The sequence below is a fragment of the Oreochromis aureus genome, linkage group 19 (genome assembly GCF_013358895.1).
Source record: "Oreochromis aureus strain Israel breed Guangdong linkage group 19, ZZ_aureus, whole genome shotgun sequence".
NCBI lineage: Eukaryota > Metazoa > Chordata > Actinopteri > Cichliformes > Cichlidae > Oreochromis > Oreochromis aureus.
The window spans coordinates 26,967,889-26,981,448 of NC_052960.1; the positions used below are offsets into that span (position 1 = coordinate 26,967,889).

At 40.2% G+C, this 13,560-nt stretch overlaps 1 protein-coding gene across 1 annotated transcript in view; it reads left to right on the forward strand.

Moving 5' to 3' along the window:
- The window catches only part of LOC116310777 (neuronal PAS domain-containing protein 3), a 360,308-nt gene that overhangs the window by 245,099 nt on the left and 101,649 nt on the right, over positions 1–13,560 (forward strand). Inside the window, exon 7 of the mRNA XM_039603778.1 lies at positions 1,735–1,824. Within this exon, the coding sequence (XP_039459712.1) occupies positions 1,735–1,824 (90 nt within the window). The remainder of the gene's footprint in view (positions 1–1,734; positions 1,825–13,560) is intronic.

Sequence of the window (13,560 nt, forward strand, 5' to 3'; positions counted from 1 at the left end):
GATCCATGATCAATAATGTGACAATAACAGATGAAAGAAAAAAACCCACATTGTTTCGGACTGTACCTAATATTTTAGCCAGTTGTCCTCAATGCCTTTAAATGTGCCCGACTGCTTGCACTTCTTTCTCCCCCAAAATAATACACACCGTACAGTATGCACTTAGAGTGTCAAGATATAACACACACACACACTAGCATGCACACATGCATGTGCACACAGGAGGAAACCATGTATTACCAATAACAGTAGGGCGCTACATGTAATTAACCTGGCTGACCTCTGGAGTATCATTGGCTTTGTGTGTGTCTGTGTGCGCTTGGATCCAGTGTATTGTGTTCAAAGAGTCGAGTGTTCTGCCATGATCTTCCCATAACAGCAGCATTGGACACACTCAGACGTGCATTTGCTTGTGTGTGTGCGTTTGTGTACATGTGCATGTGTGTGTCATCTTTGCATGTGTGATTTGCTGCTGAAGTCAAGTGTGGCACCGTGATCGTCATGGAAATACACCATTAGACACACTTGGATGTCTTTGTGGAGGTGGAGGTGTGTGGGTCTGTGTGTGTGTGTGGGTCTGTGTGTGTGTGTGTGTGTGTGTGTGTGTGTGTGTGTGTGCAGAGGGACTTACTTTTGCATGTATCTGATTTTAAAAAAATCCTCAGTCAGCTAAATCTTGAGATTATTTTTTAATGAAGGAACTGAAAGCAAGGACAAAATGTTTAAAACAACCTATGAATAATGGCAAATGGACTCATTCTTATATAGTGCTTTTCTACTCTCCCGGAGTACTCAAAGCGCTCTGAATAATGAAGAGATGTCGACGTCACAGTGACATCTGGAAAATTTGTCAGATTTCTGTTTTCATTACTGTCACATTGACAAAAGGATGGAAGTATGAATTACTTTATTTTTCGTCTGCTGTGTTATCTTGGACTGTTCCTTCCTGCTCTGTGATGTCCTCATGAACACAGCCCCACTATCCATTGTTTAACAGCAGCAGAGGTAGGGAATTTGTATCTTTTTAGGCAAGAAAAAAGTGACAGTATGCAAAATAGATATCATCCTATGTGTGTTTTTGCAGTGGGGGTGTAGTTGGTAAGAAAGTGACAGAGACAACACAAAGAAGGAGATGGAAAAGAAAAAAGAAATCACAATCAACAGTATTGTGGCTGTAGCTGCTACATTTTAATGGGCTTTTATTGACTTGTTGGGTCGGTAGCTGCTTTTGAAGCAAGGTCATTCTGCTGAACTAAAACTCAACTAAAAACTGGAAAAACACTGTAGCTGTTAACTAAAAACAATAGAAAAAGAGAAACCAACTAAAATAATATTGTGAACATGCAAAATTAGGTTAAAAATGTTTTAAGGGTATGTAGTTCCTAAACTAAGGAAAGAAGGAAACTGGCTTCTGAAAAGTAAAGTAAATGCCTTAAATCTTTTTACAGGCGGGGTTGCAGAACGATTTCTGACTGTGTAGAAGTCTGTGAGTGAATGACCTTCATTTCCCTTTCTCTATGAACCCAGAAAAAAAAATTTCTGATGAGTTTATTGTCTTAATCAGCAGTTACGAGTTTTATGGAAGTCAAAACAATTTTCATTTTTTCATTGAAAACACACAAAAAAAAAAACAACCAATGGGTGAACTCGTAGTCCATCTTTTATCTACAGTCTGCACCCAAGACAAGTCTTTTTGAGAAGTCTAACGTCCACCTCTCTTTTTCTCTGTTTCAGTCTCTGGATGGGTTTGTATTTGCACTAAACAAAGAGGGGCGCTTCCTCTACATCTCTGAGACAGTTTCCATCTACCTGGGATTGTCACAGGTAAGTCGCACACCTGTGTGCCTGTTTTGTCACTGTTGTGTCAAGCAAAAACATTACGCATCTCAAAGATCAGTTCTGTTGTTTTCGATCCTTTGTCTCTCTCTCTTTGTCTCTCTATCTTTTTCTCTGATTGTCTCTTGGTGTTTATTTAGTCTGTCACTTGTTCTATCATTCTTCCTTCTCTCGTCTATCGTCACCAAAGACAATTCCCAACAAATTAAGGCTCATTTAAAATCTCATCAGCTCGTCGGACGGTTGTTGATTTGTGCAGCGAGCGACAATGCATATTTTATTGCCGTGTATGTGTGTGTATGTGTTGGGATGAGGGTGGGGGGGCACGTCATTGTACTTTGTCAGCTTGGTGACGAGCTCTGTGTCTCAATTGGTTCACTTTCCCTCAGTTCCTGTTAATAGAGACAGGCGTCCATCCTGAAGGTCGACACATCGACCTTGGAGGCACTAATAAGTCTGTATTGACAAGCCGTGTATATGTGTGTGTGTGTGTGTGTGTGTGTGTGTGTGTGTGTGTGTGTGTGTGTGTGTGTGTGTGTGTGTGTGTGTGTGTGTGTGTGTGTTGCTGAATTAAATAGGATTCAAACTGTCATATCAGCCTGTTTACATTGTAGCTTCTGTCAGCTTGTGTACGAAATGACAATATTTGTTCATGAAAACAGGTAATACAGAGGAAAAAAAGGAAAAAAACATCATTAGACATATTTGTCAGCTTTTGCTGACTTAATTTTAATAAGAGGAAACAAATTTGTTTCATTAACCTACAGTGTTTGCTTTGAAATGTAGCTATCAGCTGTCAAACACAACTGGTTTCATGAGCTGTATTGTCATCTTTAAGGCCAAATCATTTTTCTAAGCTTTCTATTTACAAAAAAAAGATGTTATTAATGAGCTGAGTTCCACATTTGGTGATTCCCACAGTGCCTGAATGCACCACTGCACAAAGGTCTCAGCAGCTTGCCAAACGCCATCTACTGCACAACAGGTAGAAATCAGGAAAAGCACCCTTTTCAATTCACTTGCAAAGACTTGTGAAAGGGGACATAGATCAAAGAGCCAATCGTCAACAAGGAGCTACATTCAGTTGGTTTTATAGGAAGTACCTGCCAGGCCCCCATGCAAACAGAGAGGACATAATTGTTGAAACCGCACTGAGGGGCATGTGTGTGTGAAAACTGGCCACTAGTTAGCTGTTTGGTGTAAAAAGTCTATGACTTTGACAACAGAAGCTGTGTTTCTTGTGAATGTTGTTTTCCCACCACAATCTTTTTGTGATCTTAGCCTAATCTTTGTTATTTAGTCCCTAAACTTTGTGTTGACACAGTGATGCAAATAGTATTTTCTTCCTTGGCTTGGCCTCAGATGTACGGAGGGACACCTAAGGCACAGGCAGGAAAATGACACGTATTCTAACACCTGATTGCATACGACTGTAGCAGGCAGTAACAATCAATTTGGAAGGTCAGCAACTGATGTTTACTTGTTTACATGATGGATTGTAAGGCGAGGCGCTCGTACAGTCCTTCAGAGAACAACTGACAATGATTGTGTCCTTGTGTCTGTGCAGCATGAATATTAAAAAGACTCTTGAGAGATTTGCGAAACTCTCAAACATACAAGAAGAATTTCCAGAATGTTAGCCAAACCTTACTTATAGCACTAGCAGATCAGAAAGTGCTCGTACAAATCATGCATGTAACAGCTAGTAGAAAGCACTGATGTGTGATATTCTGCTAATATAAGGATTAGATTGGGAAATGTTATAACTATATATAGACATGAAATCTATCGCTGTGCTGTGATTCATTGTTTTCCTTTTTTTATTCTTAACTCGAAAGTATTTCTCTCTTTCTATAACTCCTTAACAAGTCATGGGACTAAAAAGCTGAAATTAACCCAAATTGAGAAGATGAATACCCCTCATTCCTTCAGTATATATTAACTATTCTTTGGATTTCTTTATATTCATCCATTCTTTTCAACTTATCTTAATCGGGGTCACGGGGGTGCTGGAGCCTACCCCAGTCAGGTATCCCAGCCAGAGGCAGGGTACACAGCAGACAGTCACCAGATGGTGGCATGGCTAAGACAAACAGACAGACAACCATTCAAACTCACATTCACAGCTATGAGCAATTTAGATTCACCAATTAACCTAACCCCACCAACTAATCCAGTCTAAGTTAGCTAGGCTGGGTCTTACTCTAGGCATTTGAAATTGGCATATATTCAATTCAATTGAATATTATTTTTATTTTTAAAGCACCAAATCACAACAAGATTTGTCTCAATGCACTTTATACTTTTAGGCAGTGTTTCCCAACCAAATGATCAGGTGTGCCGTGGAAGATTATCTGGTACCACCTGATTAGCACTCTAAGGCTACATTCGCACTGCAGGCGAAAACTCATCAAATCCGACTTTTTTGACCCTATGCGACCCATATCCGATCATGGTATGACAGAGTGAACAGCACAAATCCGACATTTTCAAATCCGACCTAGGTCACTTCCGTATGTGGTACTGAATCCGATACATATCTGAAGTCTTTTACGTCACTGACACAAGACAGACGCCAATTATCATGGACTGGTTTGGTTCTTATATAGCGCTTTTCTACTCTTCTGAGCACTCAAAGCACTTTACACAACTTGTGCATTCACCCATTCGCACAAGCACATTTGTCTAAGTGCTTCTTTTAGCTAACATTCACACACATTCATACTCCGATGGATGCATCGGAGTATGCATCTTGCCCAAGGATATTTGGCATGCAGACTAGGGGAAGCCAGGAATCGAACCACCAACCTTCCGATCAGTAGGTGACCTGCTCTACCAGCTGAGCTACAGCCACCCCATTATCAGCACCGGAGAAGACAAACGAGAAAGCATGGTGGTGGAAACTGGAGACGGAGCGAGTCAATGGACAGAAACTGAGGTTTTGAGGTTTTCTCTCACATCCCAATCCCACTACTCCTGGTTCCGACTCCGTGTCCATATGTACCTCTGCACGGAGGTAGCAGCCACTGCTCCAAACAAGGCCATTGTTAAAGCATGGGCTCTCTTTTTTCTCAGTGTCCATCTTTGTCTAGTTAATTTGTCAAAATTCTGTCGGTTACGACTGTGCAGAAATTGATAGACTGCTGCAACAACACCTACTAGCTGTAGCCGGCATTTTTACTTCCGTATACAGAGCTCGTTGTGTGTCCTTTGTGTCTCCTGTCCTGTGATGCTAGGTTTAAGTCTTGGATTTGAGCATGTGTATTATTTCCCTATTCCCAGTTGCATTGAAAACTATGTTACAGAGTAACCTCTGTACGGTCTGAGGTTACTAATGGAGCTCAGGATGTTTGAGAATGAATCCAAGTTGCCTCTTTGACTGGAGGTCTTTATAATGCTCTGACAGTCACTTTCCAATATCTGTAAACTGAGCTGAGCATTGTTTTGTTGAACGAAACTCATATTTACCATCTGTGCCGTGATGTTGCTCTCCCTTTCTCTCTCTCTCTCTCCATTAGTTTGTGAACTCTGTCTCTGTAAATTAGATATAGGAAGCTCTAAGATATGGAAACAAGGAAAAAAGCCAATCAGTTTACCAAATTAAAGAAGAAGGTACATCACTCCCCCTCTTCTCTCTCTCCATCACTGTGTCTCTGTATCTCTCTCTATCCAGCTCCCCCTCTTGGATTAATTCCCCCACTTAGATTGATTGATGATTTCTATCAAATAATTGATTAATTGTCAAATCAGGTCCCGTAAGCTTTTCCGGCAGCTCCACTGAGCTGGTTATCTTGTTCTTTCAGCTTTTATCAGCTGCTGAAGAAGTGGCACACCGATTTAAAAAAAAGAAGAAGAAGTGAAAGACAGAGAGAGAGGGAGAGATCAAGCTTGTCTCTGCTATGTTCGAGTCTCACCCTGTAATCCTACATGTGTACACAGAGTTCGTCAACCTCCATCCTCTTAATTGCTCTCCCTTCCTCCTCTTCTCCTTTAATCACTGGCCTTCCCTCTTTTTTTTCATTTTTTCTCTTTAAAGGAAGGAAAATATATCGCTAATTATTTTTCAACTTTAATTAGATCGTGGCGTGCAGGAGAAATGACTGGGTGGCGGGGAGGTGAGGGAGGATTTTTTTTAAGCCTTTTAACAAATTGACGAGGTTATGAATTTTCTCGCTTGGTGGTCGGCGCTGAAACAATCTTCAGGCAGATTTATGTGTAAAGAGGATTTACCCGTTTAACTCGTTTCTTTGCTGTCTCGTCAGGGAGACGGGGGACGTGGCCGGCCAATCAAACAGCCTATTAATAGAGTCATTAACAAAGAGTGGAGCTGTAATTAAACATGGCTGCTGCGAAAAGTTAACATCCTCCCTCTCCCTCAACTTCACCTCGTACTTCCTTTTTTTTCTTTTCTTTTCTTTTTTTAAGCTAGATTTTTTTCTCATTTTGGAATTTTAATGCAGGATTCTTTTTAAAACCTCTTAATTGGGAGGGAAGAAATCAGAAGAAAATTATCTTAAAGGGAGGGGGCGGGATCATTTGAAACCTAGAATCATGCAAAGTTAGTCTAGTAGCATCCAACTTACAGATCAAAATGATTTGATTTGATCTGGAAGTTAAAATGGAAGGGTCCATTTTAACTTTTTTTTAAATTGAATTTGATTCTGCATGTTGAGCTTTTGTCCAGATTTTGACCAAAATAGCTTACCAGATGGTAAAATTTACCTGAATACATGCTTAAAAATGTAACATTTCTGATCTCACACTTAAAACTGTTGTACATACTGCTATTCCTCACCTGTGACAGGATTGAATTTAACTGTGTGAGCTTTTTAAGAGAGAGTGAACAAAGAGTTTGATGCAGTCATAGAGGTTAACAACTTTTTGGGGGTGGGTGGGATTGGCATACAATGTCATCTTTTTGTTTTCATAGTTTTTCACATCCTCATTCAAAATGCTCATGAAACAGGTGGATGGAAACATTGTCTGTGTCCCTCTCCTGTCATTCTCTGTAGAGGCCGCCAGCAGGAGAATCTGTCTCTCTGTAACACCCTGTTGATCCAACAACACAGTATAATGTGTGCATGTTCATGTACTTATAAATGGTTTTGTGTGTGTGTGTGTTTATGAGACCAGGCAGCGCTTGCAGCTGCCCTCTTAGTGATATAATTGAGACGTGTGTGTTTGTGTATGTGCGTGCAGCAGATGGCTGTGTGTCCTCTGCCTGATGGTCCAGAGGAAAATAATAACTGCGCTGTCCCAGCCAGACCCAAATTAGTCTGCTGGATTCTCGCCCGTTACACCCAAATGTGGTCGGCAGCCAGCCTCTCTTCATGCCAGGCCGGCATATGCAACGGCATAGGAGGGCACACATGTATGCACATGCACACACAAACAACAATTTTTAGGGCCAAAGTTTATAGACTTAGATATGTCCATATATAGTATTCTTTTTGCATGCACGCAAGAATATTGGTGAACTTTGTCTAGCCACCAGTCATTATACGCTATACAAGAAGAAGAAAATGGTACTGTCAGCTTCTCCCTGGCAGCACAGCTCTCACAGTCGGGGTTTGAGATTACAATAAACAACTAAACACATGCATTTACAAAAAGCGGAAAGCAGGGCAACATGCTGTTAAAACATGATATGAGATGATGTTGGTAGGTCCTTTGGATTGTGGTGGAAAGCAGCGGGAAAGAAAGCTGGAACTACCCTTTAAATCTCTCTTTTACGCTGATATATGGTGGGCAATCAACATAGAGTCTGAATCAGATAGTCTCTCTCTTTATTGCTTTGTTCAGTGGATTGGGCTGGTCTACTTCCAGTCAAATGTTTGTTTGTGTGTGTGTGTGTGTCAGAGGTGTGTGAAGTGATTTGTTTCTGCCTTTGTCATTTAAAAAGGCTCTCCAATGTTCAGACCTGCTGCCACGCATACATAGACACACTCATGGAAGGTCACACACACCAATGCACATAAGAGTTATGCTACTCACACACAAATATGTACATGCACACATACACACACACGGACACAAACAGACACACACACACACACAAATACAGGGTCATTGGAAAGCGAGGCAGAGCCTGATCTCTGCTCTCTTTCACTCCCATCCACATTCCCTCAGAGCGGGTTGGGAGTAACACACACACACAGTCTGTCTCTCTCTTTCCACCCCGTATTCCCAATGGGCGGCTGCTGGTCTGTGGGGGAACATTGAATGAATTAGCATTAAGCAGCTATAGCAGACTGTCAGATTGTCTGCTTCTCCCTTCTTCTGGTCTCTCAACATCCACACTGATGTTCACATACCAGAAAATACCATTTTCTTATATCCACCAAGAAACCTAAGGGTACTCTGTAAGTGAGAAGTATTTGAAAACATTAATGGTTACATTTCACAGCGTGGACATGGAAGACACCATGTTTGAATGTGCTTTTATGGAAATGAATATCCTGGTTTTCATGATATTAGAAATGTTTACATGCAACAAAGACACGTGTTTGATATGTAGTTCTACTTTGACATGATAAGCCTTACATGTTGGGTGTAACATGTACGTGTTGGGATAATGGCACTGTTTAACCTGCCTATCACTGTTTCAAGCAGATGACAATGGAGTCTGACATCTATGTGACAAGCAATTCCATGTCTGTTAAGTGCTTCTGTTAAATAATTCGATTATGCATTCGATTTTTACGCCTTACAGCACTTACTTCTGTCAGGGATTTATCAAGGCTTCTGGAGTCAGAGCTGGTCAGACACTGGTGCAGAGGTTAACACTGGTGCCTCACAGCAATGAGGTTCTTGGTTTGAAACCCCAGCTGGGGTCTTTCCTTTGTGACATTTGCATGTCCTCCCTGTACCTCTAAGGGTTTTTTCCAGGTACTTCAGCTTCCTCCAACAGTTCACCACAGCATGTTAGGTTCATTGGTGATTCTAAATTGGCCATCGATGGAAGGTAGATATATCACTGTGTGTGTAACTTGTAGTTAAAAATACTTTGAGTAGTCGGTAAGACTATAAAAGCTCCATATAAACAGGAGTAACACACACACAGGACAATTCAGAAAAACTTTGTAACCCAAGTTAAACACATTTCATTATCCACCAGCAGAAAATGTGCTTCTACTTAACTAAGATGGTTTCATTTCTATCACTTTCCATGATGCAATGAGCAGCTTTTTTGTGTGTATATATCACAATACAACATATTACTTTTTGGCTTCGCCTCCCCAAGTGTAGTTCTGTGAGAAGTCTCTTCTTGTTTAATGGAGTTCTTCATCCCCACTGTCATTAAGTGCTTTATTAGCAGTGCTTGTGCATTCCAGTTCAACATCTATGTGATATATTCTACTTTTCTAAATTGAAAACACCCTTGATTCCACCCTTGATAGAATAATCACCTTTCTACCAATGTGTTTGTTGAGTTGAGTAATGTCTTTAGTCCAACCTTTCAGCAACATGGATTGTCTGACAGGTTGAACGACGACTGTCAGAAATTAAATAAGAGGAATAAGACAAGACAGGTCAAATACGCAGCATAATTACGGTTTATTTATTTTTTTTAAATACATTCCCATCACTCCTTATCCACCTAACAGTGGCCCTTCACCTGATTTAAATATAAAACCAGATTTTCTACTTCATGATTCTGATTTCTGTTTCTTTCTTTTTTCCTTCTAAAAGTATTGTTCTCTCTCTCCCTCATTAATCCCTTTCTCATCTTCTTTTTGGCTTTAATGTAATTTTCTTTAATGTATGTGTGTAGCAGCTACCTTTTAATATTTAATAATTTAATATATTAATATTTTTAATGTATATTTATGATTTTTTCTTTTTTTTTCACTGCTTTATTTTACTTTTTTTCACAAAACCTTTAATGTAATTAATTATATTTGTTTTGTTTTCATTCATTTATCATGTCGACTATTTATGATGCAAATTAATTTAATTGATTTTAATATGTAGTCTTTTTTATGAATTAATTACAAATTTTCATTATGTTTTTTTAAATTTTTTAAAATCCATTTTAAAGAAGTTTTTTTTCTCCTGTCCCATCTTCATTCCCTTCAACCTTTCCTTGCTCCCTTACTTCCGTCGATTGCCGCTCCTTTTTCTCTGCCTTGTGCGTTTGAGACAGGGAGGTCGGCCATTTGCATGAGGTCAAACAGGGGCATTCTGGGAGATGGAGGAGGGAGGAGACGAGGAGGCGGTGATGATGAAGAGGGGTAGGGATGGGCAGGAGGAAGGTCACAGCTAATTGAGCCACCTCAGTGAACTCTTCCACACACAGACACACACACACTTTTCTATTCATAATTGATGGCACTGACTCTAGAGCTGCCATGTCACTCTGATAATAAAATATCAGTAATAATTATAAAATGTGGTGCATGTGTGTGTCCTGTTAGAGGATGAAGGGATTAGCAAAGGAAGGATAAAAAAAGGGAAGACTTAACAAAAGCAAACTGGCAATGATAGAAGAAAAACATGAAAGAGCAAAAGAAAACAGAGAAAATTAACATAACAGAGGAGGAGGAATAAAGCGAGGAGTGAAAGAGAGGGTTAAAGAGGGAGGAGAAGAAGAAGAAAGAAGTGATGAAAGTTTGTAATAACTTCAGTCTTAAAGTGTGTAAAGCGATAGTGTGATGTTGGAGGAGGAGTGAGAGAGAAAACTGAACAGAGGAGACATAGTGGATAACTTAAATATGTGATGGACAGAGATGGAGGGCAATGTAAATGCTTACAGTGAGGAGTGAAAATGGAATGAAAAGGAAGAGAAGTGAGAGTGGGTGGAGGTCAAAGAGGAGAGATTACGCTTTGGTTTTGCTGTGAAAGAATGGAGGGATAGATGAAAAGAGTTGATGACGTGGCCTTTAACATATGGATGGACGGGAAGTTAAATCCCTTGGAGCACAAGGGCAGAGGGATGAAGAAAAGTACAGGAAGAAGGAATAAAGGAAGAGGAAAAATATAATACATATATAGTAACTGGATGAAACATTAAAACAACTGATGAACATAAGGGAAAGAGGATAGCAGTGGGAATAGGAGGGTAGATGATGGATACTTGCAGAGAGAATGAAGGAAAGAAAGATGGAGCGAAGGGACAGGCTAGAAAACAACAAAAGACACTGAGTGACTTGTGAAAAGAAGGACAAAAAACAAACCAAAAGAAAAGAAAGTAGGTTTCTGGTCTTTCACTGTACAAATGATGTGCGTGTGCGAGTAAGTGTGTGTGACCCTGTTGTCTGGTGTGAAAAGAGGCGTATTAGCATGCTGACAGGAAGCTGCAGGAGGTTATCTGGACCTCAGAGAGCTTCCTCCACCTTTTGTTCCAAACAATCGCCACGGCAACACACTAAGGGGATGATGGGATGTGGCGTGGCCGGTGTGTGTGTGTGTGTATGTGTGTGTCCGTGTGTGTGTGTGTGGGGGGGGGGGTGGGGTGGGGGGGGGGCTCAGAGGGAAACTAAAGAAATATGTACAAGAGGAATAAAACAGATGAGCCCCTGTTGAATTGGGCTTAGGTGTTTGTTACCAGTGATTGACTTTCTGAAAAATACATTTTAATTATCACATTTTCAAACTTCTAAATGATGGATGGGGAGCAAAAAAGGACATCCTACTTGTATTTTAACCTTCAAGTGTCCAATAATGCCAGTTGAAGAGTCATGCACATTTAATACTTGTTGTAATGCTCATTTCCAACTCTGCATTTCATTTTTAACTTACATTATAATTAGTCTTAACCTATACTGGGCCCTGCTGCAGTTCCTCAGCTTCTTTCTGATTGGTTGCCTCTCACAAACAGCAGGCTTTCACACCGGTGTTTCCGTGCTTACAGACAGACCTGTGCCCCTTAGATGTCCATATCAAGGATTTGGAAGGATAACAAAACCCTTCAAAACAAGAACAAGAAGAAATATAGCATTCTGATCAGTTTACCTAATGTAAATGGTAAATGGTAAACTCTTGAGCCACGATCGTGCTTCATATGATACAACGAAACAGACAAATGGCAAAGTTTTGCTACATATGTACATAGTAGTTTACACACACTGAACCTATGTGAGAAAATGAGACAAAGAGAATCAAACCTACCATGACACATGCTAGAAAAACCATTATCTGAATAAACCAGGAAGACAGCCAACAGAACAGGGGAATCTCAGCGTGCTTAACTAACTAACCACAGAGATGGAGACTAAACCAGACACGGAAAACCCAGGGAGGCAGGAATACATGGAGACTCTGAACACAACCAGATATGAAACCAAAGCCTGGGGATATAAATATAACAAACAAACCAGGAAACACTGTAATTAGAAAGATACCAAACTCTGGGTCTAACATCGAGGGACCATAAGACTAGCAGATGTAAATGCATTTGATCTTCCTTATCATTATAAAAACTGAATTTCAGAAAACGTTCTAATCCGCGTCTGAAAATTATTTGTCTCAGAGAAGATGTATACATGTGTATAATGTATACATTTTTATAAAACACCTAAAAATCACATTTTTAATTTTTAAAGGAATTTAAGTTCCTAAAAAAAAACGTACATTAACAGTTTTCACTTTGCTGTTGACATGAGCAAAAGCCAGATTTTGATAGGACAGAATCCAAGTAATTAATCTCAAGCTTGCCCGCCCCTTTTAGCGCCATTTTAATGCATGTGTGCATTAGTTAAACCTTCCCTCCTTGCACAGGTATCCCTGCGTTGTGTCTTTATCTGTGTGTGGACACATTGTCTAGACACAGGGCTTTATAGATGGCTGCCATTGAAATGGATGAAGCTGGGCAGCAAGCTGCAGTGTGAGGTCAGAGGTGAGGTTTCGCCTGCACGGCGAGGATTTAAAGTCAGAGGAGACGCTTTCATACATTACAGACAGACAGATACTTTCATACATTACAGACAGACAGCAGGAGGTGAAGCTGGGACTCTGACCTGCTGAAGGACGCACTCTCCACACGCTCACCTCCACACGCTCTCTGCTGGTTATTTAGCTTCACACACACACACTCCTCCCATTCTTCTTTTCATGCATTAAAGGCGTGAGTGATGGTGGAAGGTGAGTGTGGGTTTTGACCTGCTCGAAGCTCACTCTGTCTGACCTTACAGCATTTAAAACACTCCGACATGTTGGAATTCAGACAGTCGGTTTGCTTCAGCCGCCTCATGTCACGTTCCCCTCATGCATTTAAGAGGGACTGAAGGTGACACGGGTACGCTGACCTTCACCAGTGCTGCTGCTGCTGAAAGGATTCAAATTGACAATTTAAAGTTTTCATTTCATGAAGAGAGAACATTTGCATCCTCTGTAAGAACACACACCAACACCCCCATCAAATCCTATGAACTTATCAGTGGTTAGAAACCATACTAAAAATCTGGTCTGTTTGATCATTTTAATGTATTTCTGTCTGCTTAAATAATTGAAATTTGTAGATTTGTTCTTTAATTAATTTCACTGGGTTGTATCATCTTAAGTGTCATTTCATTATATTTCCACTTATTTTATGGGTTTAAAATTTTGGTTAACAAAGAGGTTCAGTTTTATAAAACATAAGCCACAGTTCTTTCAGGATAGGTGTTGATTGAGGCTGTTAGGTGTCTTTGCTGTCATCACATCTTGTTTTCTTCTTTGAGCCAAAGTGAAATTAATAGTTATTTTTGAATGAGGTTCTTCAGTTATACACATGCAATTATAATT